Source organism: Typha angustifolia, chromosome 14 (assembly GCF_048772165.1).
Source record: "Typha angustifolia cultivar Huaian chromosome 14, ASM4877216v1, whole genome shotgun sequence".
Taxonomy (NCBI): Eukaryota; Viridiplantae; Streptophyta; class Magnoliopsida; order Poales; family Typhaceae; genus Typha; species Typha angustifolia.
In genome coordinates, this window is record NC_133252.1 from 8262230 (window position 1) to 8288773 (window position 26544).

At 35.4% G+C, this 26544-nt stretch overlaps 2 protein-coding genes and 1 non-coding gene across 6 annotated transcripts; 1 reads left to right on the forward strand and 2 right to left on the reverse strand.

The window, feature by feature from the left end:
* Positions 1–3755: 3755 nt before the first annotated feature.
* LOC140775845 (CDPK-related kinase 1-like) lies at positions 3756–12654 on the forward strand. The gene is made up of 12 exons (XM_073119304.1): positions 3756–4202; positions 4288–4881; positions 6211–6341; positions 8688–8729; positions 8850–8958; positions 9161–9239; positions 9350–9646; positions 9727–9839; positions 11572–11679; positions 11749–11811; positions 11896–12063; positions 12182–12654. Exons 2-12 carry the CDS (start codon positions 4387–4389, stop codon positions 12317–12319), a joined length of 1743 nt encoding a protein of 580 aa, XP_072975405.1. The 5' UTR covers positions 3756–4202; positions 4288–4386; the 3' UTR covers positions 12320–12654.
* A 775-nt stretch (positions 12655–13429) lies between these two features.
* TRNAA-AGC (transfer RNA alanine (anticodon AGC)) lies at positions 13430–13502 on the reverse strand. Its single transcript has one exon. It is a non-coding gene; the product is annotated as a tRNA-Ala (tRNA).
* A 3989-nt stretch (positions 13503–17491) lies between these two features.
* LOC140776554 (pentatricopeptide repeat-containing protein At1g80270, mitochondrial-like) lies at positions 17492–26187 on the reverse strand. 4 transcript variants are annotated; one of them, XR_012106899.1, is made up of 7 exons: positions 25977–26186; positions 24930–25494; positions 19591–20855; positions 19074–19142; positions 18948–19005; positions 18170–18492; positions 17492–18052 (listed from the first exon to the last, which is right to left on the reverse strand). XR_012106899.1 is itself a non-coding variant. In XM_073120292.1 (3 exons), the coding sequence occupies exons 1-3, from the start codon at positions 26009–26011 to the stop codon at positions 19608–19610; spliced, it is 1848 nt and encodes a 615-aa protein (XP_072976393.1). In that variant the 5' UTR covers positions 26012–26187; the 3' UTR covers positions 19323–19607. The 4 variants fall into 4 exon arrangements, 1 of the variants encoding a protein (XP_072976393.1); XR_012106898.1 differs by having other exon boundaries at positions 17493–18052; positions 18948–18963; XR_012106897.1 differs by having other exon boundaries at positions 17493–18052; positions 18627–18963.
* Positions 26188–26544: the final 357 nt, after the last annotated feature.

Here is a 26544-nt window from a genome sequence, read left to right on the forward strand (position 1 = left end):
CATAGTTGTTGATTAATACATGAATTGTAGTTGACTTTGCTAATGATTTGTGGAGTCAATTCAGAATTCCTGACTCTCTAGTCATTAAGGAATTGAAGAGGTCAAAGAGTTACTGTAAAGTTATATATGCATACAATGTGTAACTCTCTTTGTTATTAGTATAGGCTACTGAGATTTGAGAACATAGAATGTATGATATAAAAGAGGCTTAAAATTATTTCTCCTCCAAATAAGAAGCTCTTACCTGTTTTATACTAATGCTTGCATTTTAATGACTGCTCTATTCTAGAGACAATAAAATTAAGGGTAAATTATATCTAAATTATGTAAACTATTGCTTAATTTTGTGTAGACCATTTATTTACTTTTTATCTTCAACTTTTTTTTACTCTAAAATAAAAATAAATGTCCTAAAATTAATCACATGATAATTTAAACGAAAAAAATAATCAAATTGACAGCTAACCAAAAAAATTAAATTATTTTTCAAAATTTTGTATAGATGTCTCCAAAGATTTTAGCATAAATTCATATTCACTCTTTATTCTTGTAAAAAAATAATATTCTCTATCAACTTAAACTTCGAGAAGACTCTATTGCACATAAGATGCAATTAGAATACGCCAAATTATAGTTTACAAAAAATTATATTCTACGCTATCTCTTTTACTTGTATTATCGTTACATATTAGTTGTAAATATGTTCTATTCCACCTCTCTATTTTACCACCCATAACAAAATAGCATAAAAAATTAAATATTAAATATTACTCTTTCATGGTCCTCGTTTGTTTTGAATCTAGAGGGGTTTCTGAACTAGTTCAGAGACTTTTAATCTGATTTAGTAACTAAATATATTTTAATCTTTTTTTATATCTAACTAAGTTTATTATAAAAAAAATTAAAACTAAAAAATAAAACCAGCTAATCGAGTTTGAAACTTAATTTCAAACCAAACCGATGACCTTCACATAAATACTAAAGTTAGTCTCAACTAACGCCAGCATATTTTATGGTCAAATGAAGCATATTTAAAACACACCAAAGGTGTAATCCGATGATAGCACAATAGAGAAAGGTATAAAATATTATATCCCTATAGTTTAGTTCCAGGTTTAAACTTAATTACCTTGATATTGGTTAAGTTTATGATTAAAAAAGAAAAAAAAACCTTTGCAAGGTCTCCAAGGAATTCCTTCCAATGGAATGCAAAGTACATGTATTCCATGTTACTCTATCTTCTTGCAATTTTTTAAGTTCACCCAATTGAGAGTTTCTTTTATTTGTTTAAGTGGTGGCTTCCTTTATATTCTATTCTTCACATTAGTACTCTTTATATATATATATATATATTGGCTTGTCTAACACCCTCTCTATTGTTTGGTGTTGTTTCCTATGGTAGTACTCGCCCAATTGGAGCATTGTGTTTAATTAGGTACAAACACTGACATAGTGTTATTTCTTTATGGGTTCCTAGAACTAGTAGAAAGCCTATGCCTTTGGTTCCTATGTCTTTGGCTCATGTGAGTGATCATATTTGTGTAAAGGTCACAGTGCCCTAGGCACACAAAATGCCAGGCACTAGATTTTCTTTCCTTTCACTTGCCCAAGAAAATTCTGTCCTTTCCTTCACTTGGATTAGCTAGTTTGAAATCAAATCTCTCTCTCATGTTTAAAAAAAAAAATACCCCTAAGTGATAACATGTTAGTTAATCCAATTATAAAAGTGGTGCCCTAAAAAAAATACAAACTCAATGCTATGTTTATTTATTTATTTTTCAGTAGATTTAATTCCTTTTTATAACAAGTGTGTCGTAGCGTTTATATAAAAAACACAAAATATTTAGATTGCAATAATAAAGTTAAAAGAATATTATACATAATATATTATCGTAAGCACTTTATTACATGATTATGTATCGTTTGATGTATGTGTCTTGTGTTTATTGCTTAAAAAATACAAAGAATTAAGAATAATATTATGTTAATTTTAAAGTTATAAAAACTAATTCGATAAAATTGTCTATAAATTTATAGCACATTAATACTATCACCAAAGGTAGCATAGCATGCTAAATTTTGAGTATGCATCACATCTATATGCTAACTACCGATTGTAGATTGTTTTCAAAATAATAAATACAACAAAAAAAAGGCTAAAATGATAGAATAAAAATAAAAAAATAGAGTTTTTTTATATTAAATTTCTCTAAAAAAAGAGAAAAAAAATATTGCTAATCCACTTTGAAAGCCCTCCATACACTAGTGGGTAGTGGAAATTATTTGTTTTGTTTTATGTGTTTCTTTCTTTTTGTTTGTAGCTGAATCATCCCAGGAGATGGAACTGTTTGCTTTCTTGCTTGGATCTAATAGAGAATTTGGCAGTCAAATATTTTTATATGAGGTTATTAGTATATATACAGATGTTTCACAAGAAACTGCACACAAAGTTCCCAACTGTATGTATCTCAGCCTCACTGTCACCTCGGCAATAACTATTAATTACTGGATTTTTTCAATCAAAAGTGAAGCTATTAGCATCAGGGTAATAACTATTAATTTTCTTGTTATAAACATTAAAAAAAAATTAACATAATTTTATTTTTCATATTGTGTAATATTATGTCTCAACATCATATTATGCTAGTGAAAAATAAACGTATGTAGTTTGCCCTTTGAACTAAACGGTCAACACGACCGGCGTCACATCATCGGTGCACGTCGTTTAATTTTTCCATACTTCACGAGATAAATAGTAAATGTTTATTTTTCAAGGTGTAAACTGTAAAGTTTATATTTTTTAAGGGCATTTTTTTCGGTGAGGAGTGTAGAATACTTTTTAAGTGATAATTATCTTTCTTATAGAAAAAGAGAAGAAAAGAAAAGGAAAAGTAGTTTGCAAATTAGGTAGATGATGCAGGGGTGATATGCAAGAAAAGACTTAAAATGAAACTAAACAAGGGGTTGCTGTGTCCCTGTCAGTATTGCTATGCTGATAAAAAAATATGGAAGAAAAGCATCCAAGTCTCATCTATCAAGGAGTTTGATAGACAACTTGGCTAAATAAAAAAGTCTCAATTAAAAAGTTTGACTGTGTACAACTTGGGCCCCACTCACCCCCAACTACTTGTATGAAGAAAGGAAAATAGTAGGCATATTTTGAAGAACATGATGAGGACTGCACTGCACCCCATCGAATAATGGCTATTAAGGCCAACCACAGTGCACTGCAATGTTTTGCCTTGCAATGGTATATTTATTTATTTGTTATTATTTATATGAGCAGTACTCCTTGCTTTCATATGGACATTTGGTGTAGAGAGAAGAAAGCCACACCACCTTTGGGTGTATGAGAGCATTTCCCACATTGATTAGGAGAGTGGATTCTTTGCAGGTGGAACATGCAGGAATCTAGTAGGTAGAGCCATAATGATCGGTGAGAGTTATCACAGCAGAAGAGGATGCTGTTTTTAATAGATAGACTGAAACTGTGGGGCCCAAAGTAGAAATGTTTTCACAGCTCTGAGAGAAGAACTAAAGAACAAATTCCTGCAGTCAAGGGGTGCAGAGGATCTACTCCTCTGAGGTAGGTGAGGGGTTAATTGTCCTCCTTAATCCATCTTTTCTATCCTGGCCAATGTGTAGGTCAACTTTGGATATATGCTCAAACACAGTGCAACCAACTTTTTTATTTTTATTTTTGGGGAGCTAAAAGGACAGGCTGAGAGAGAGAGAGAGAGAGAGAGAGAGAGAGAGAGAGAGACATAATCCCAAGCACCCCACCTATGTGTTTTGCTCTCTAATGACAAAAAGCAAAAGAAAGGGGGCTTCTTTTTCTTACTTTCTTCCTCCTTCCAAGTTCCACCCTCAGATCAGAACTCTCCCCCACCTCTGAAGAGTGAAGCCCTGACCCTTTCCCCTTTGGTGATTCCCAGGCTATTCCCATCTGGGTCTCACCCATTTCTGTAGATTCATCTCTTTTCTTCTTCTTCTTCTCCATTTTGCTCCTGGTATCATATGCCCACTGGGAAAAAAGTTTCCTCCTTTCTTCTCCCTGGTCTTGCAAAGGGAAAGGAGAATCCTGAAAAATTTGAACTTGGTTTGTCTTTCTTGGGCTCTGATTATTTCTGTGAGGATGCATCTCATCTGTCCCTTTGATGGGTAGTGCCCAATTAGTAGCATTGTGGAGGGATTGGCAAGAGGTTTGTTTCTCGAACTGTTTCCCAGTTTCTTTTGCAGTGGGTTTTCTGAGGCTTTCAGTTTGTCAATCCTGTTTTCTTGTTGTAGAAATTGTGGTTGCAGGCTCCTAAAATTCTGAAGCTTCCTGCTTAGTTTCCTGGTTTTGATTTCTGGGTCGTTGTTCGGTTGTTGGCTATATTAGTTTCCATGGGTCTCTGCCATGGAAAACAAATCCAAAGCCCTGAAATTGGAGAAGAAAACGGTAAAGAAAACCATATAGTACCTGACATTGAGGAACCTCCACCGAGATCAGGGATCGCCAAACTGCCAAAGTTCCCATTTTATAGCCCAAGCCCCCTTCCAGGCTCTTACAAGAGCTCGCCTGCCAATTCGAGCTTAAACTCGTCGCCTTTACGGTTCTTCAAGCGGCCATTCCCTCCACCTTCGCCGGCGAAGCACATTAAGGCTTTACTTGCCCGGCGGCATGGCCCCGTTAAGCCCAACGAGGTCTCAATCCCCGAGGGCTGTGAGGTGGAATTGGGGTTGGACAAGAGCTTCGGGTTCTCAAAGCAGTTCTTTTCAAAGTATGAGCTTGGAGAGGAGGTCGGGCGAGGGCATTTCGGCTACACTTGCTCTGCAAAGGCGAAAAAGGGGGAATTGAAGGGTGAGGAGGTAGCCATTAAGGTCATTCCAAAAGCAAAGGTTGGTGAATTTGTCTTGTTAATCTTTAGTCACATTGCTCCAACACTAGAATTAGCTGAGGCATTTTATGCCAACCCATATAATTGCTGCTCTTGCTGTACTTCCATTTCCGTTATCTTAATGTATATTTACCCTGTAACAAGTACTGGTAGTTCGTAACCTATGCAGTGATTCCTTTTTCCCCCTTATTTTTTTATTAAAGTATTCTAGCTTTTTTTTTTTTTTACATACGAAATCTTGATCTTCCTCTGATGATTCATTTAATGAAGTTCCTGTAGAGGTGTAGCAACTTGAATCCAGCATTAACTAAAAAGGCTGGCATGTACAATTCCAGCTGGTTCTTCATTACTTATTGGGAGTTGGCAATCCTAATTTGCTTCATCAGCATATAGGGAATACGCAGCAAATACTGCTTTTACGGATTAAACTTAACTAGAGCATTACAGTTAAAAGATTTAATTTGAAATTAAATGCAAAAATATAATTGCATATTTTAGTTATTTTCTTTCTTTTCTTTTCTACTGAATTACACTTCTGGACATTATGGCTTTCTTGCTTACTTTGATTTTGATGGATAACGAATTACATCATTATGTATCTCATTTATGTGACTATTGTTGCCATCTCTCTTGCATTCTTTGCATTCTTTGGCTTAATTTTATTCATCCAAGACTGCAGTTAATGCATGGTAGCATATGTTGACTTTGAAAATTTGAGATATTACTTACCACACTTAAGTGAACCCAACAACATTATGGTGTACCAGCATCTATATTATGTGGACTAACTTTCTGAAACTATCTAGTTTCATGCTTATTTAGGAATTAGATGAAAGAGCCGATCGAGTAAGTTTTGTTTTCATGTACAATACATTCAACTGCTACATGACTTTGCATGGCTGTATGGAACACCAAAGACATCTAGTCCTGAATTCTTATTTGGTATTTTTCTTCTGTCATGATCATAGCATGTCTTTCCTTTCTGCTACATGAACCAACACAAATACTACTATGTAATCTATGTAGAATGACCTAATTTCAATTGTTTCTTCCTCAAGAAAGGAATTTACAAAAAGCCATTGAAGATTGTTATAGATCTGGGGCAAGACAGACAAAATAGTGTAGGGAGTTTTACTGAAACCATTGAATACTGTCAACTACCATAGCCTTGTTGAGTAATTTGGTTGTCTTTTTCTGGTGTTGGTGACTTGGTTCTATATATTTTTGTCAGTTTACTTATATCTTGAACTCAGCATGATAGCGAGTAATGGTGGTTCAAAAATATCAAAAGTGTACTTAATATAGTCTTACTGAAGAATTTCTTTGGCAGATGACTACAGCTATCGCCATTGAAGATGTTAGAAGAGAAGTGAGAATATTGAGTTCTTTGGCTGGACACAAAAATCTAGTGCAATTTTATGACGCTTATGAGGATGAAGACAATGTGTATATAGTCATGGAGTAAGTTGAATTTTTTAATCATTTTACTATTTTATTAGAATGTTGTTTCATCTGGTTTTTGGAATATTACAATAATCTATGACAAGAAATGTAGTTATATACACTATACAAGCTTTTTGATTGTTCTGTCATAGGCGTCAATATAGTGCGTCATTCTCTGCAATATTTGGTTCTAAATTTTGAGGTGGCAAACAGTTTTTTTAATGTTTAAATAGTCTGACTTTGTTCCTTTAAATTTCCTTTTTCTATTTTAAGATATCATTTGTCTTATTGGGAAAATTGTGGGCAACACTAGAGATCTACTTCTTATTTTTCTGTAAAGAGTTCATCTTGGTTAATAGAAGGGCAAGCCAGCCGCCCACAATGCACCTAGTTAGCTTGCAAATGATAGGCAAGTCACCATTTGTCTTTTGGCAGGGCCCCTGGTCCTTTTTGTGGCTCACTTAGTCATTATGGCAAGTCGAATAATGTGGGTCAGACTGTCAAATGGATATTGAGTTAATGACTAACTTGAAAAAGAAGAAGAAAAGAATCCCCAATCTACTCTAACTCAATCGAGCTCTCTTCCTTCTCTCCTCTCTTGAGCAACGACGGCAAGCAGGATTGGTAGTGGTAGTGGCAGTGGCAGTGGAGAGGCAACAGCAAGAGGCAGCAGTAGTGGCGACGAACACGTCACCATCTTCAATAGCTTTATTGACTTCCCTCTCCTCTTCCCCATTCAAAGTTCAAACAAAAAAGAGGAAGGGTTAATATTGGTCTGTACCATGCTGCTTAAGTTGATTGAAAGTCATTAAACAAAACCTTGCAATGCTGACCACTCTCTTGAGGTGGAACCTTTCAAAGCAATGTAAACTTTTTCCATGCTATTGTCCATGACTTTGTTTTATATACTTTCTCATCTCCAATTTTCACGTGTTTACTATTATATTATTGATTGCTATTATAATTCATAGAAACTTAGATCCTCGTTTATTATCTTTTCCTAGTTTAGAAACACGAACTATCTTTGACTTTTTAGATTCTTTCTATAATTAATATCCATTTATGGAAGATATTATTCTTACGTATGTAAGACCATGTTTTTGCTACTGTAAAGAATGTTACCATGGGTTTCCAAAATAAATTGCATGATCCAGTTGGTTTATATAAGACAAAGGTTTCTACTATTTTCAATTTCATAATTATACTGTATAGGATCTTCATTGACTGGAAAACTTAATATTGTTTTTGAAGCATAATATGACATTTTTTATTTCCTATGATATTTCACAATCTTCCATTTAAATAATTTGTATTCTCTTATGGACGAATTATCATGTCATGTGTTACCATGAAGTGGTATTACATAATCTCATGTCAAACAGGACCTGCTATTAGTTTGGAAAAATAATAGCTCAGCTATAACTGTTTGTTGCACAACAGGTCTATGAATTCTGCCTAATGACTGAATCTGTAGAAGCTACATAATAATATTCACATTATGCATCTGAAAATTTGTTAAAAATGTAATGCATTATCATAATATACCATTGGGGCTGCCATTTAAAATCACATTGGCTACATAATGTAGCATTTTCATTTCCTGGCACTGAATCCAAATCAGACTTACTAGTTTCCATGTTCTAGTGTTTGCCATTCGAAAACAAATGCGTTGACGTTACGAAATGTGATGTAATCAATCTTATGTGTGAAGTTCACTTGTTTAAGGTTGTAAGTTGTAGCTATAAAGAGCTCGAGGATTTTGTCATCAGTAGTAATTATTAATTTATTATGATGATTTGAGATTATAATTTTAAATGCAGATCAATCGTTGCCCCAGTTTCTGTAAAAGTAACTTATTTGAATTATAAAAAAGGGGACGGGGGAATGAGAAAGGACAAAGGTTATTTGTGATGGTTGAAACTGCAATTTGCTCATGAGAACAAAAATCCAAGCATCGATTTTAATCATTATAAGCTATAGTTCATTATTCAACAAGAATACTACATGCTTGCTACTGATCAGTAGTTCAATCAGCAAATAGGGCTTTGTTTATCAGAAAATCAACTTCTCTAGTTTTGATTTTAATCTTTAAAGCACTAATAATATATGGTGCGTTGTGTGTTTAAATTCAAAAATATTATCCATGGGCTAATCCTTATCCCTGGGCCAGTGAATTTGTGCCATTCTCTGATAATTAGCATTGCGGTGCCAACTCATATTGCATGGATATATATCTGTTTAGAGATTTTAGGATTGCGTTAATGAAAGCTTGGTCTAGTGGGCTATGTTACATGCTATTATCCAAATATTAATTGTTCGTGAAAACACAATGGAGCTTACTGTGATGATTTATTCTCTCAACAGGTTATGCAAAGGCGGTGAACTACTGGACAGAATTTTGGCAAGGTACCTATAAATTCATTGTTAAATGGTTTTGTTAGTTTTCCCAGTAATACTTGAGGACAATGCCTGTTAGTTAATCTCTCAACTATGGCATTGATGAGAAATAACTTTTATGCTGAATAGGGGTGGGAAATATTCTGAAGAAGATGCAAAGGCTGTGATGGTTCAAATTTTGAATGTTGTTTCTTTCTGTCATCTTCAAGGTGTTGTCCACCGAGATCTTAAGCCAGAGGTAGTGCCATGATGAAATATAAGATTTGTTAAAATGTTTTTGATTTGAGAATTTCTTTTTGTTTTACTAAATTGTCTTTGAAACTTCAGTGTGGATATTTATGAATTAGAAGACAGTGACTATCTCATACAAACACTTACTAATTTTGTCACTAAAATTTTATTTGAATTATATAATGTGTGTTCTTTGTTTGGTGGTTCAGAATTTTCTTTTTACTTCAAAGGATGATAAATCTACCTTGAAGGCTATAGATTTTGGCTTGTCCGATTTTGTAAAGCCAGGTTAGTCTTCTAAAGGTTGCAAGGGAAGCTCATTAATTGTTCCTCTTTTAAGTTACTCATTCCTACTCTAACTTTATATATCATGCGTTACCATCATTCTGAATACACAGATGAAAGGCTTAATGACATCGTAGGAAGTGCTTACTATGTTGCTCCTGAAGTTCTTCATAGATGTTATGGTACTGAGGCAGATATGTGGAGCATTGGTGTGATTGCTTACATTTTGCTCTGTGGAAGCCGCCCTTTCTGGGCTCGCACAGAGTCAGGTATATTTCGAGCTGTCCTGAAGGTGGAACCAAGTTTTGATGAAGCTCCATGGCCTTCTCTGTCTGCTGAGGCTAAAGACTTTGTCAAGAGGTTGCTTAATAAGGATTACCGGAAGAGAATGACTGCTTCGCAGGCTCTCAGTAAGTTTCATGTTGCCTTACTACAGTTTAATGTAGTGCTAGAATTTCTGACTAACAGAAAACTTCAAAACCTTATACAGGCCATCCTTGGATTTGTGGTACTCAAGAAGTGAAGATTCCTTTGGACATCATAGTATTTAAGCTCATAAGAGCATATATAAGTTCATCTTCCCTAAGGAAATCAGCTTTGAGGGTACGTTGATGCTTTACAGTTACTACTTTATCTCTTTACATTTTGCCTTAGTAACAATTTAGTCCTCTTACATGGTCATAGTGACTCTTAAGTAAATTAGGCACTTCATGCAACTATTCTCCACAATAAATTGTAGCATTTAATAAACTAGCTGATTATTATTTAATTTATGACTGCATTTTCTTATTAAAATAGTTGATTATTCAGTAGATCAATATTGATATGAACTTGTATGTTTAATCAGTTACATAACTTCTATGCAAAGGTTCATGAGGTAATCGGCCAATTTAAATCTGTCCATATAGGCACTTCTAATTGTTGAGCTCGCATGTAGTCTAAGCAGTACCTTCTTTAGGGCTTCGAAACATACTATGATTTTCTCAGGGAAGAAATATATGATACTTCTCATGAGAGGAAGTCAGATTTCTTTCTTTGTTGTCGAATCCTAAGGAATTGCTGATACCCAATGTGCATTACTATATGAAGTATAACCAGTTCAACTCCTGGTTTAGTTTTTATCCATCATGATGCTAAAGTAGTCTAGGCAATATCTCGTTATTATATTCTTGCTAAGTTTGGCAAGATATAAGTAGCATCCTTGCACTGTTTTGACAATATGACAAAAATATTTCAAGTAAGATGACATCATTCTCATGATGGAAGAGAAATATGTTTGTCCTTGTGTAAGCTTGCATGGAGACTCTTGATATGGAATTTGTATCGTTTTCTCTTATGTGTGTCCCTCAGATGGAGGTATTACATCACATAAAGTTGTCAGTCTTGTTTGGACTTTCTATATGACCCATTTTGTTCCTCAGCTGCATAAGCCAAGATTCTTCTACTTGAGTTAGATTACTTGTCAGCCATGGGAAGCCTTTCTATTGCCTATATTTCTTTGCTAATGAATTTGGCACCCATTAAAAATGGTTTACAATACATCAAGTTGCAGTCCTGGTAGTTTCTCAATCTTTTAGATCAGGTTCTCAAATCTGAGTAAGTGCTCTAGCAGAGTTCATTTCACTGGAAAAAGAAATCTTTGATTCTTAATACTTCTATTTTTAGATTAAGATCCTCAAGTCTTCAATTATGTAGTCCAGTTAAAACAAGGACACTATCATGTGATAGACAACAAACTGGAAAGTTCCTTTTTTAGGTTAATAATTAGGTATAATGATGGTCAACGATGCATGTGTTATCTATCTTTATCATTGAAATCGGTCTTGTTCATATTTAAATTTTATCTCGCGTCTTTGTCTGTAAATGTGATTCTATTTACTAAATTCCTTCTGTCAATTTAGCCATTTCTTCACCAGTTCACCATAGTTTCCATGGTTATTGCTGTTTAACAATCAAAGATGTTTAACAAGTCAAATATCCATCAAGAGGTAGGCATCTTACAATGTCAGACAGGAAACATATCAGAGAATCAAAATGCTCTTATTTCAGTCAAATATCTTGAAGAGAGAACTTGATAAATGATGTCTGAGTTTGAATAGCTGAGACTGCAGAGACCCACAGACAAATGTAGTATTCAATATAAGATAACCTGAAGCAGAGTGATTGTATTGTATTTCAGATACATGTTGATCAATATCCTCCACATATATATTTTCATATCCATATGATCGAAACCCTTTAGTTTCAGTGTAGAATTGTTCTTTTTTGACAGTAAGTTGTCTACTCCAGTGGGACATAGCATAGGAACTTTGCTTAATATATCTTGTGTCTGCAGGCTCTTGCCAAGACATTGACGGTGACTCAACTCTCCTATCTCCGCGAACAATTTGGATTGTTGGGACCAAATAAGAGTGGCTATATTTCCTTACAGAACTTGAAGACAGTCAGTAACTACTCTAGTCATCCATATTCCTTTTCATTAATGGGCTGCTAAAGGCTTTGGCATTGACAGGCTTTGTTGAAAAACTCAACTGAGGCAATGAAGGATTCAAGGGTTCTTGATTTTGTTAGCCTGGTTGGTATATCTTACTCACATATTTTGATCTGATCCCTCTAAAACAAAGCAAAAGGAACTTATTCATGTTCATCACGATCCTAGGTGAGCTCTCTTCAGTACAGAAAGTTGGACTTTGAAGAGTTTGCTGCTGCTGCAATAAGTGTTTATCAGATGGAAGCACTAGATTCTTGGGATCAGCATGCTCACCGTGCATATGAATTATTTGACAAGGATGGCAACCGGCCAATCATGATTGAGGAACTTGCATCGGTAATTGCAATTACGATATTAGCCATTTAACTATCAAATTGCACAACTAACAGCTTTTATTTATCCCTTGTACTTTTGTGATGCACCTAACATTCGAATGAATGGTTGCTTCTACCAGGAACTTGGACTTAGCCCGTCCGTCCCTGTTCATGTCGTTCTCAAAGACTGGATCAGACATTCAGATGGAAAACTCAGTTTCCTGGGATTTGTTAAACTTTTACATGGGATTTCCACCCGCGCGATACCAAAAGCTTAATGGAATCCATTCTTTCATCAATCAAAGAGATTTGGGAGCCACATGGGAGTTGAATAATTGCGCCTGGATAGCAATACTTGATGAGAAAGTGGCAAGAATTAAAATCACCAACTCAGTCTAGTATATTCAGTAAAAAGTTTCTTCTTGTGTCTAGGTTTTCTTTGAATCCCTTTCGCCGTGTTGATGGTTTCTCTTTAGATGAATGTACAGTTGAGGATAAGGACCGTAGTTTCTATTCTTGATCAAACTGATCTCTAGCCAGTTTATGACAATTTGATGTTGGAAACAAGGTAGAGCTATAAATGTTTTCTACAAACAGAAGGTAAAGCTACTAAGTGTGAGTCTGAATCTAAGTTATGTGCTCATATGGTGGTGCATATTGACTGGTTTTCCATTGTGCAGTTGCATTTTTATGCATTAGACTAGAAATGGACTACAACGTTTCAGATCAAGTCCTAAACTAGAAAATCTGGTACTAACTGGATTTTCTTTTTTATAAATTCCCTCAGAAAATATGTTTATGTTGTGGATATCCCCTGCATCATGCTTTATGTATGCTAGTTATGCTTATTTATATGCAAAATCTCACATATTGCTCCATTATTGTTCACTTTAGGTGCAATTCTAGAATGTGTTCTCATTTGTTATTTTTAAAATAAGACTTCTACTCTAATAAAATTACTATAATTATTTTTGATGTGATATAAAGTGAAAAAGAATATGAGAAAAATGGCTTGCTTTTTAAAAATTTATGGTGATAAAGGTTTTCTTATTTGATATAAAGTAGATTGACGGGATAGATATAGAGGATAAATTGTTAATTTTGTTTTGTTAGTTATAAAATATAATTTTGATGAATAATATTTATTTTACGAGGCTTTCGAGATAAGAAATTATATTTTAGAATAAAGAAAAAAAATAATTCTTTGAAGTAATAAACTGGAGCTAACTAGAATAAAATTGAGATGGGAGTGTGTTCAACTGTTCATTTTTATTATCACGTGATTATGGCTAGAATAACTCTTCTATCATCTGAATAGTTTATTTAAAACTTGAATAATTTATACAAATCTTTATAAACTTGGAATAATTAAAAAAACTTTGAAGATATGGAGATGCGGGGTATCGATCCCCGTACCTCTCGCATGCTAAGCGAGCGCTCTACCATCTGAGCTACATCCCCATGTACTATTATTTAATCTCAAAATTTATTAAAAATTAAAAATTATTTTAAAATATTTAAAGAATATATATATAGTTCTAGATAATTCTAAATAAATAAATATATAAAAGCACGATAACCCTAACCCTACGTCTTCTAGACTTAGCTATTTTTAACTCCATCAAATTTAAGACTTATGATTTTGCATATCATAACTAACAATATATTGACAAATTTGTGAATAGTAATACAACAATGTTTTATTAACTAAACATTTTAAACATATATATATATATATATATATAGTTTAATAGAAAGAAATTTGAAATTAAATAGAACTAAAATAATTAATCAACCCATTAGATAACTTAATAATCACAAGATTTTAAAGGACTAATATATTATTAGCTAATAATTTTCTAAAATTTTAGAGTAAAATACCTTTAGGATAAATAATAAAATAATTAAATATTAAGAGCGGTCCTATCTGTCAAGGACCTCTTTCTTTATGGTACCCTTACAATTCTATATAATGGCTTTAAATATTAAAAACAGTATAAAGGGAAGGAAACTAGGGAGGTCATTCCTTCAACCCTCATTTAGGGCGAAAGAGCGGTCCAGAAGGGTAGTTCGCCTCCATGGGGGACGAGATTAGGTCTAGTTGAGGACTCCCCACATATATCAAAGCCAAATGATCTGACTAAGTTTCATCGAGCTCCATTAAAGTGTGTTCTTTTGTAAAAGGTGTGGTTAGAGCCTACTTTATTTAGTCTCCGGATTACTTCACCATGGGTTGTTGGCATGTTGTCTTCCACGATTGGCAGACATGATTCGGAAGTGGCAAAAACCATCCATATAGATACCATTGGGGTATTGAGGAACCTTAGTGTTTCTTAAGTCTATTCTTGTAGAGACAAATGTAATTTTGGTAATACGTGATGCCAGTCCCTAAATAGATAGAGACTCCATTGGTGGTGACAGCTCCATACTTGTGTTCAATGAGCAAAAAGGAGTTTGAGGTCTTGTTATTTTGTGAGCTTGCCTCCTCTAGATTCAATTGTTTATGGTTTTGGATATCAACATTTTGCAGTCGCTCATTGGTGGTCTTTTCATTAGATCCTAAGCATGGTCAGCTACGATGTGCAGTCTCAACTCCCACCTTACCTTTCCCTTTGTCAACTATAGGAGTTTTGGTAGGGCTGTCAAAAAAGCTCGTCGGCTCGTGAAGCTCATAAGCTCGGCTCGTTAAGGGCTCGATATATAATATGTGAAGATGACAACATATAGCATAGCTGGTAAAAGCAGTTTTTATCAATCTAGCATTTCTTCCGTATAGTCTCTTAGATGTTTAGTTCCATATCGGAAATTAAGTGATATGGATATGCCTTTATAACTATCATTCCCTCTAAATGTAACAAAATTAGCTAGCCTAATATAAAAATTAAATTTTGGAAGCCCACGTAGGCTCATTAATCCCATGAGTCGTCGAGCCGAGATGGGCTAAGCTAGGCTCAGCTCGCTCAAGCTCGGCTCCCCCCCCACCCCTAAAGTTTTGAGTCCTCGAACTTCTCCTTGATCGGTGATGACTTGCTCTAGGCTGGACTGGCCATCTTTTGCCTAGTACACAGTCCTTTAGAAAGGTGTTGTTGGGCTCACTCACTAATTGATTGGGCCTTGCTAATTGCTTCAGTCTAGACCCCGGCATGGTCGACTTGGACATTCCTTTTCCTTTGTTGGTGGCAAGCACCGACATGGCTTGGCTAGTCACGACTTCTCCTTTTCTAAGAATAGTTTTCTTTGTACTTCCTTTCTGCTTTTAGTTTCCTAGAGGAATTCTCGCCATTTTTTGCACTCCTTTCCTCAACCTCCGACTTATCGAGAACCATGGCCCGTATGTAGAGTGGCCCTCCTCCGGCGAGGTCGTCGGAGATTGCATTTTGTTTTCTGTAGTACGAATGTTGTCCACAACCTCATTTTTCACTTTTCTTACCATGTCCTTGTGGATACCCCGCCACTCTATGCCCTATCAAGCCATAGTAGTAACAAAACATTGGGATGTTCTCATACACCACCCTCAAGTCGATCACAACTTCCTTAGGACCAACCCATACAACCTTCTTCAAAGGTTTCTTCAAGTCTATCTCTACTGTAAACTCTTGCGAAATCGGCTTCAACTATGATTAGCATGGTCTCGTCCACTCTTAAGGGCTTCTTGAAGTAAGGTGGTATAGGAACTAAAGCTTCCAACTCCTCGTACTCCTTCAGGGGGTTGTGGAGTTGAATCTAGATTGGCCGAGGCGAATGCCTACATCGTAAGCCTAAAGTTATTTCTCCAAAGGATCAAATTTAAGATTGCCTTGGATAGTCGAGGCCCCTTGTTGAGCATGTAGTCCATATCTTCCTCCTTTTCAAATCTGAGGCATAGAAACCTTCCATCATATCCAAGGTTGCGAAGCGATCGATGTCGTTCCATAGCTTGGTTAGAACTCTCTTCAGCATTTCAAGAGGTAAGCTCCTTGGTAGAAACCTACCGAACAAGGTTAACCTCCATCTTTTACGACATAAATCAAGCACCTCTTAGTCCAACTTGATGCAGTGCTCCCTTTGCTCCTTGAGTTTGGCTAGTATCTCCTCTAGAATATGACCGCTACTTAGTTTCGAATGGGAACCCTCCGCTGCCATGGTAACCCAAGAGCATCGGGGCCCTCCCCTTCTATGTTTGCTGGATTTGATGAGGAAGCTTTTATGAGTTGAACATCTTTTCTACCTTCTGGAATGGGTGGGGCTTTCCCCATTTCCTCACTCGCCATTTTTTCACCTAGAGGTTTTTCCTACAATGATATCTCATGAGGGGCTATAATATTCATTAGTATTTGCTGGTGTGTAATATGGGTCTATAGTCTAATTCATTTACTTACTTTCAAATTCAATTCAATTCTATTCGAATATATTTATTTGCTACTTAATTTATCCTAACTGATCCGAATCCCACATTCTTTTCTCTCTCCTCTCTCTAATATGAACCTCTCTCTTTCGTAATTCTCTCTATAATTAATGTAATTAATGATTTATTAGTCCTTTAAGCACTTAAGGGATTAAGTTGAAACTGGTACCAAGAAACTAGCACATAAATAAAGGAATACCAGCTAAAACGACACTTACAAGCACTGGATCAAGATAGCCAATTTAAAAGCGGTATGAAAATTTTCGCTATTAATTATTATATTATCCGAAGAAATTAGTTTCTATTTATTAGCTTCCAATAATAGAAATTGGGTTTTTGAGAACGACATTTATTTTTTGTGAAGAAAAGGTTATTGACCTAGTTTCACTAAAAACGTAACAGCACTCCAATCCTATGTAGTAAGACTATCTCAACACCACAGCAAAAAGAAAACATAAACACCATATATATCACATTATTCAGGCCACCAGATCACACAAAAAAACCTGACCAAGTGATATTCACCAAACTTACATACCACACCCCTAAAATCTATATAGCAGCAGCAACATATCCAGTATCCACATCAACCACCATTTAAAAAAAAAAAAAAAAAAAAAAAAACCACCTAAAACACAACAAAATTTACGTCCAAACAACTGGTTTTATCATAAGACCTTAACTATAATCTTCTCCAACTAGTTAAGTAGTGTCATTTCTTATTTTTCTTCTCCTCCTAGCTGATGTGACACATATCATCCTTCACATAATTCCCCTTAGTATTTGGACAAGTTCCCATAGGAAAAGTAAATTGAGCTCCCCATCTCTTCCTTTCTTTCTATTATCCTCCTTTTCGAGCCAATGTCCCCATTAGTTATTACTGCATTATTCAGACCTTAGAGGAATCCCTTTCCTAACCTATCTATAGGCTTTTCTCTCTCTCTCTCTCTCTCTCTCTCTTCCTGTTTTTGCATATCCCCTTCAATTTCACACTCTACCATGAAAATAAATCCATCAACAAGCAAAGCAATTATAGCAGGAACATCGCTAGAATTTTTTACCAACACTTTCAATCTAGCAAATGTCAGATTTGATCTCATATTTGTCCTCTCATCAACTATTATCAAAAGTCCAAAGTGATCAATCAATTTGGTATAGTGAGCAATTCCAATACATTTAATCTAACTAGGATCTTGTCTACCTCGGGGCGGGGGCGGCTCCCCACTTCTTCTATGGCATGAATAAAAGAACAGCAACTCCTAGATCTATCTCATTCATCCTACTAACAACTTCCTCTATCCTCTGTAAATTTGGGAAATCTACCAAGAATTCATTCTCAGAGAACCGTCTCACCCTGTAATCGTTATTCTATGGCCACATACTAGCCAAAGCCAATTTCAGATTGTGCTCCACAATCTTCCCCTTTTGAGTATTACAATCATACACATCTCTTCCAATGGTGGCTCTGTTCTTCCTCCTCCGACATGATAATGCTTGGTATCCCACTTTCTTGTTTTGCCCAATGCCTTATCTCCTCGCATCCAAAGAACCTCCAAAACCTCTCTAGTGATGTCTTCCCCTCCGAGTTTTGCTTCAGGGTAACCCTAGATCGTCACAGTGAATTTCACTATAAAGCAAAAGTTAGAGTTTCTATCATCTTTGAAAAGGCATTCGATAAGATTCTCCCTACTTTTGACAATCCAATCCTTACGCCCTCTACTGTATGATCAAAAACAAAACTCACCTTGATCTCATCGCCCGGCATGTGATTAGCCGATCCACTTCTTGAGCCCATTCATCCGATCTTCAAAGCGTATGGGCTGAGATCTATCTAGGGGAGACAGAAACCCTAGCTCCAGAGTCTATCATTTCCTTATATCTAATTTATTTGGATTCATGCAGATTGAATGCTGATTATGTACATTAGAATAGATTGGATGTTGATTATGTACATTAGAATACAGTAGCAACGATCTAATCTTTCGAGATTCGTAAGGATGAGTCTTGAACTGCCCAATGCTTCGAGGCTCTGCACCTGTGACTCTACCTCCACGATGCTCACTGCACCTGTGATCATGTAAAGTGCAGTGCTTAATTAATTTCTGGACAAGCTTCAGTGTGTATCGACTATAAAAAATATGTACACTTATTTTTTTAAAAAAAATTATCAATTAAAAAATAATTGCAAAATCCTCCAATACCTAATGAAATTCTGAGGGAGTGCCCTCGCATATTCTCAGGAAATAAGAATTATATAAATTTATAACCTTTTTCCCTTTGTGGCATAGTAGCACAAAGACAAACGGAAAGACAACTAAGAAGGGAGAATAAAGAACGAGAAGAAAGAAATAAAGAAGAGTCTTCTATGCCTGACATGGCCTCTGGGTATAACACAATGCATTAGCCCGGGATGCCGGAGATTGTATGAATTAAGTGGGTAATGCAAGTGTTTCCATTTCAATACTATTGTTTCTTTCCTCCAAATTTGCTACCACAGTAAGTAAAGAAGCATATTTACTTACGAAATCTCCTCCATTCCTGCCAGTAAGAAGAGATTGAAGCTCATCAAAGAGAAGGTGACTGAAGGAAAGGGAGAATTTGTTTAGAGAACTGGCATAGAAACAGTGATCAATAGTTGCAAAACTCACCAAAAGCCCAAGTAGACAACATTATTGTAGCTTTTGTTCAGTTGCAGCCTCTTGGGACGTCAGTAAGTCCTGCATATAAATCATAATTCAGACATTACTGAATCAAACAAAGCTCATAATCTTATGACATGTCGCTAACGAGCCAGTTACCATGTCATTTACTTCTGCTCATCTATGAACATTAGAGTCAAAGTAAAAGATGAATTAGAGCAATAAACACTATAGGAAGGAAATCATCAATATATCTGCTGATTTTAAAGATACTTGTACTTTCTGCTTTCTAGAATATTGCAAGAAAGTTTGAGAAAACTAACAACAATCTTAAACAAGTGTCAGATCTAGAATCACAAGTTTAAACACCTACATCTACCTAAATTACATCTGAAAGCTTAAGAAAGAAAGGCAAACACATCCAAGTCCTATCGCAAGAATGGAACATCTGGAAAATCATTTGCGTGCACAGAGCATGTCTATATACCATTAAAAGATTGAAATCAGTTCTCTATATGGCATAAACCTGAATGAAAAGAAGCACTAATCAAGCAATTCTGAAATCGGTGTCTTCCTAAATGCGTCGACAGATGCTAGTTGTGCTGCCACAGCTTTGTTTGGAAAAACATTATCAGCTTTCATCCTCTCCCTAAATCCATAGGCTGGACTGTGGGCATTTATGTATGCCTGAAGTAATAACTGATACTGCTTCATCCTCCCAAGATATCCAACCTGCCGTGCCCTGTAAAATATTTTCTCGGCACCATGGATGTCTCCCTTCTTTGCGTAGTTGTCCAACAAAGTAAGGTATGTACTGTAAAGAGGCTTCATTTGATTTCGTTGGGATGCTTTCTTTAATATGGAATCAGCTTTCTCCACCTCTTGAGCCTCAACATAACACTTCACAAGTGCATCCAAAGTTAAAGGGCCGATCCTGCAACCATTGTCTGACATTCTCTTAACTAGTTCCTTCCCTTTATGGAGGAGCTTATGATTTGCATAAACCTTCATTAATGCATTGTAGTACTTGGCAGAAAGCTTATCGTATGTTTTAAACATGTTCTCAAACACTTTCTCCGCATTTTCTATCTTGTCAAGCTTGTCCCAAGCCTCAATAACAGCTAAACACTCATCTAGACGAGGTTTAGTCTCACACATTTTCCAAACCCTCTCCACTTCCTCAGCTTTGCCAAGAGCAGCATATAGAGGAAGAATAACCTTGCAAGCATCACGATTTTCCTTGACGCCATCACCTTCTATCTTCTTCAAAATTGCATCTGCTTTATCCTTCAAGCCTGCATAGATGTAGTACTTTGCAACCATGGCTTGAATCAAAATGTCAGGCTCCATGCCTTCAGCCCTCATTGTCTCCACAATCTGTTCCATACCTGATATGTCTTTCGCAGTGCCTTTAACGTCTACCAAGAGTTTGTATGTAAAAAGAGAAGGCTTGACATTTTCCTTTTCCATCATCAAGAGTACATCAGCTATCTTTTTCCTATCAACCCTTTTATAAAGTAGCAATAGCTGGTTGCAAGCAAAGGTTGTAAGTGGGAAACCAAGATCCCTTATTTTGTTGAAAATCTCCTCCGATTTCATAACATTTGATGTGGCAACACAGTTGGCCAGAAGAGTCCTGTAGATCATCTCACCCCTATGGACTGGTGGAATTTTCTCAATGTACTTTTCTGCCCTATGAAGGCCATACACTTTTGCCACCAAATCCACACAAGAAGAATAATCACGCTCCACAAAATCAATATGCTTAGTTGCTTCCAGGTACTCCATGAACTACAATTTGTGAGATAAAATATGGTCAGACTTCAGAACATGAAGAAAGCAGAAATACTTTAATGAAAGCATGAGAAATGAAGTTTTCCTAATATAATAGTGCATAAGAAGCTAATTCTTCAAAAGTTTGAGAACTGATTTTACTACAAAAAACTGTTCAAATTACATAAACATACCTAATAATATATGGAAAAAATTCGTCCAATTATATCTTAATTGAATATGAAGAGCATGCTTCAACAACCTAAAATGTTTATTCTATCGATCCTATAGTATAATTAATGCCAGCCATAGTTCAAACTTCAAAGCTGTAGACTAACCAGTGTTTTCCTATATATTACCAAAGTTCTACATGGCAACAGTAGTATGCTGGTGCCAATATACCACATAGTGGTGATGTGGCAAATTGGTCAATACAAAAGTGCATAAGAAGTGTATCTTAGAAATGGAAAACATATAATAGTGCGTAGAAAATAAAGTAACATATAAAAGGCGAAGCAAGTAATAGGGCACAATGACATGATAAAGGTCTATGTTAAAGTATCCAGGTCATGCAAGAAGAAAAGAAATTATGGAATATGGAATTGAAGATAATTATCACGCAGATCTATATATTGAATTTGATGATTAAGTACTTAAATAGCTAGTCATCTATATTCATGCTTAACCCATTTCATCAACCTGGTAATACACATGAATAGAGCATTTACTCATGTGAAAGTAATGCGGCTCAATTTTCTCTATGCCTTATGCAAGTGCAGTATAATGATTTAAGGAATAAATTGTCGACATGCAGTCACATATGCAGGTGCCTAGACCAATTTTTTGAACAATTTATTACTTCTCACAGCTTTGCTTTTCTAAATTGACTCAGACGGCTAAATTTTATCCAAAAAAGCTTTACTTGACATCAAAGTATGTTCAGGCAGCACATCTCATCCCGTCAATGTTAGGCACAAGAAACATCCCTTTGCTATTATAGGTAATGCATGGCAACTCTGTTGTTCACCATGTGTTGAAGAGTGCCCCTAGTCCTTGGCTATCTGTCATTGCCACCATCCTCGCGAAGACAAGAAGGGGATGGATTGGAGTGTTCCAACCCTCCAATTACCGCCATTGCAAGGGGGAAACGAAAAGGGTAGGCCTTGAAACTCCATCCTTAGGCAACATTAAGAGTAAGTTCCACGCAAGAGCTACACTATGCTCCTTGAGTTAGCCTGCCCTCCCATCGTGTCAATTGCTCCATTCACTTTTCTTGAGCCATCAACTTCTTCCTATGCTACTGATCAAACAACAAATGACCTACATCCTTCTAAAATTAATTTGTCAGACTCTGAGTCTCTGACAAGTAATTAGTTGTCTAATGGCATTTACCTCCAACAACAAGGATCTTTTATTTGTATTTTTAGAATAACACTATTAGATAAGCAAGAATTCAGTTAATACAATAAGTCTTTTAACATTACTAACAATTAGTCAAACAACAATTGAAGTTTGGAAACAACTGGTAAGTTTCAACCAAACTATATCAGTTTTGACCACATCTAATAAAAAATTGCCTAGTAAACCAGGCATTCAACTTATTTTGAGGCTATGCAATGTGTTTCAATTGACCGTCAAGCTAGTGTCCAATAAAAATTTGCCAAGTATGGTTGCAGATCAATGTTAAGAATATGTCCTATAGTATGTGGGTAATCAAGCCACCGCATAGCGGAAGAGGTATACGAATTTGGATATGCAGCCACATATACGGTCCAACAATAAAATTCTTAGAAAAAAATTATATATAGTTTACCTATCTAGTGAATTGACTATTTTATCATAATAAACTAATAAGTACATAAAAGTTGAAATATGATATCTGGAGAATAATCTTCATCATATCCTATTTATGAAGGGATGTTACTTTTTAATTCTATGATTACTCAATAAATATTTCCAAGGATGATAAGTTGCATCAACAAAATTAATAAATAAAAAAATATTATGAAGTGCTATAGATATCTCAATATTATAACATGTTGCTTTTACATGCATATAAGGGCACATATGCATATGTGGTGCATATGCGGTTGTTGGCAATCAATATATGAGCGCATATGCGGACAGCATATTGCATATCTTAAGCAGTTAGCCCACCGTCATTGCCTATGCAACTGCATAAGCAGTCTATGCAGTTGTCTTTCAAAAAATTAGTGAAGATTCTAAGTAGTTTGGCCTAATCGGATCAATTTCACTCTGGCATTCCCTCCCTTGGAGGCAACTTTCACTCCAAAGCCTTAGGTTGTGTTTGGAAGGGGTAAAATAGCTTTATACCCGCTTTGTTCTTAGACTTGTTCAAAACAACTTACTTTTGAGAGGAAGAACATATGAGAAAATTTGTCTCGCATCACACTACACATAAAAATGCTTATTGAGTTAGCCTGCCCTCTTATCTTATTAATCTCTTTCAGAGCCACCAACTTCTTCCAAATGTTACTGATTAAACAACATGTGATTTACATGTGTCCTCTAGGACACCAATCGAGCTTTCAACTATCTTTATAAAGGTTTGGGTCAGATCTAACACACTAGAATCCTCGAACAAACTTATTCACTTATGGCAACATTAATCCATGAATATTGGATGCCTCACATTGATTCTCAACAGTAACAATCTTCATTTGAAGGCATTAATTCTCAACAGTGACAATCTTCATTTGAAGGTGATATTATCCTAAAGCCTATGAGCAATAATAAGCTCAATGTATCATTCTTACTCTATATTTTGTAATATTCCTTTACACATTATTTTTGATAATGCAGGAAAAATGTTTTAAAATTTCTTAAAAGCATCTAAAGATCTTGACGTTCTCAAATAAATATAGCATTAGCCATTTGGAGGATAAGTCACTTCTTTGAATCCATATAAATCTCTCTCTTCTGAAGATATTTCCAATGAGACTTCAGCTATATTCTTCACTTAAATTCTCTTTAATTTTCATGTTACTATTAGTAGTAGTAGTAGTAGTAGTAGTAGTAGTAGTAGTAGTAGTAGTATTCTATATTATTTAATAACAAGGAACCAGCGTACTTCAGATTGATGGCTCTTTTTTTCTTGATTTTAGTAAAGTCAGCCGATTACTACCTTTGATAATTCAATGATTTAATAACTAAATCAGTATCCTAAGCCATCACTAAATTATAAGAACGTTTTGAAAAGCATGTAGGGTGTCAGGTGAGGATGGAAAGAGATTTGCTAGCACACAAAATTTTAGAGGTCAAGGCAGCTCAAAGAATAAGAAACCACACTAAAGATAGATATAAGAGCTAATATAATTTAAATTGCCAAATTAAATACTACATCTCACCTAGGAAAGATAAAAATATATCCATATGATCACTTAACCAAATTTCATTTTATGAAGGAAATATTCTAATTTTACATAGAAAATAACACAATCATATGATTGTTTATTATAAATATAAGACTTGCTTCAATAGGAATAGTTTTAGCATAATTGTGTCATCTTAGTAAAATTAATAACTTATATTGTAATGAAATGTTCAAATGAAATTCTTTTTCTTGTAATAATTTTTTTCAATAATTAATTTTTATTGCGTGAAAAAGAAAAAAAATGAATTTGCAGCTTGAATTCAATTTTAGTATCCTGCTACTAGTTTATTTGTATAACTATTTACAAGTGTAATGTTCATAGCAAATTCTAATTTTGCATGGAGAGATAGGCATCGTCAAGTAAGTTATTGCTAACTTTGGGTGGATCCCAGCTCCACTTCATTAAGGTTGGAAAATAACTCATGGTGGAGATCATGACCAACATCAATTTCCCTCTAAGAGAAATCAAATTCAGGCTTAGAATTACAGAAATATTATGCACAAAACTGCAAACCACAGCAAAAACTATTGAAAACAGTCCAATCATACATTGATCATCAGAAGTATAACGATTCATTTATATTGCAGAGCTACGAAAGATTAGAGAAAGAAAAGAGAAAAAGGAAAAGGAAGCTGTATGGAAAATATGCTTACATTCTAGTATGACACTCTTAAAAACAATAGCATAAAGCAAGCACCTGTAAAGCCTTTGGATATAACTTCCATTTGCGAAGATTAAGGAGGGCAACAAAGGCTTCATCTCGTCCCAATTTATTACCTTCCTCAACCCATTTATCAAGTGCTTCAGCCATAGCATGTCTGGGTGCTTCCTGTATAATCGTTAAAACAGAAGAAACAGAGCTTCTCTTTCTTAGTCTATTTTTTTCACTCTTTGAATCAACTTCAGCGTCTAAAAAATCAATTGAATTATCGACAGCTTCCTCTGAGCCTTCTTCAGATAATTCTCCTTCAGGCATCAACTCCTCATCTTTCACATTCTCTGCTTCAGGAGGTATGTCAAGATCAGAAAAGCCATCCTCCTCATCACTGGATGTAGTACTAGTCTGAGAAGAAAGATTCCTACTCCACAAGAACGCAAATGCAGAATTAAAATGTCCATAAGAAAATGAATTTGGAGTATAGCAACCATCAGATCTCCAATAGTGGTTCACATGACACTGTTCTCCCTGCTCTGTATTAGTACTCAGTCTTCCAGACTTCGTGCAGCAAGCACGAGCAACCACAGTTATGGCACTATGGCTCCTGACATTCACAAAGAAAATAGTTAGAAAAAAGAAAAAGAAATTATCAGCATGTTGATTTAACTTAAGGTTTACCATGACAGACTCTATGCAGCACAGACAAAAATCTAAACCTGGCGAAGTAGATAAAATCTATAGGAGCAGTCCTCACTAACAATTACAACCATGACTGAGATTGTTATCAGGGTGGTGACAACAACCATGAAGCCATGAAATCCACGAAGCGCATTTCTCAATCACAGTTACAGGATCAATACTATAATCAGAGCTAATCTAACTATGTAACCATGATTAAAACTTGATCCTAAGATATCCAATTTTGATCATATAATTAGTACTCGAGTCTATTAATAAGAAATTCTTCTACAAAATAGATTCAAAGAAGGATTTTTAATTAGCATACAACAAGAAGCTGACAGAAAGGAAACGCTTAATCACAAGAAAGCTATGAGTAATCGAGAAATGGGGAAAGAGAAGCATTACCTTATGGGATTTGCGGCTCTACGGAGCGCCAACATGGTGAACCAAGGTGCGAAGGTTAGCGAGTTAGTAGAACCCTAGTCCTACGATAATAGTGAGAGAGAAATGGAAGGAAATGATTAAACCCTAAACCCCAGCTCGCAGGAGTGAATAGGGATTCGGACGACGTAGCATTCCTAGAAGAAGGCAGAGGTGAACTCTTGAACCCTAAACCTGCAATCGAGGCGAACGGGCGTATCAGCCAAATGACTGAATTGCCCCACGAGGTTAAAATGGTCATCTTCTTTTTTTTTTTTTTTGAAAATCGATTTTACCCTCTTATTATCGTACTAAATTCTCAGTGAAACCTTCTCTAGATCTAATTTATGGTGAAGGTGAAAGTAAATTTCTATTAAAATTGTTTAATTTTTTTTTACTTTACATTTTATTTTATTTTTATTTTTAAATGTTCAAAACATAAAATTAAGAAACATTTAGATGAAATAAATGCATTAAGACTAAACAAGATTTACAAAAAGATTACTTTTCTGATGTAAAATAAAAATAGTATTTTGGTCATTTGCATATAGCT

What these genes read in the sequence shown, in the direction of transcription:
- LOC140775845 (XM_073119304.1), top strand. Translation starts at nt 4,387, where the DNA reads ATGGGTCTCTGCCATGGAAAACAAATCCAAAGCCCTGAAATTGGAGAA. An exon ending in AGGTCATTCCAAAAGCAAAG is followed by an intron (nt 4,882 to 6,210) that starts GTTGGTGAATTT and finishes TTTCTTTGGCAG; the next exon opens with ATGACTACAGCTATCGCCAT. An exon ending in TAAGGAAATCAGCTTTGAGG is followed by an intron (nt 9,840 to 11,571) that starts GTACGTTGATGC and finishes TTGTGTCTGCAG; the next exon opens with GCTCTTGCCAAGACATTGAC.
- LOC140776554 (XM_073120292.1), bottom strand. Translation starts at nt 26,011, where the DNA reads ATGTTGGCGCTCCGTAGAGCCGCAAATCCCATAAG. An exon ending in AGAGCCGCAAATCCCATAAG is followed by an intron (nt 25,495 to 25,976) that starts GTAATGCTTCTC and finishes TGTGAATGTCAG; the next exon opens with GAGCCATAGTGCCATAACTG. An exon ending in TATATCCAAAGGCTTTACAG is followed by an intron (nt 20,856 to 24,929) that starts GTGCTTGCTTTA and finishes CACAAATTGTAG; the next exon opens with TTCATGGAGTACCTGGAAGC.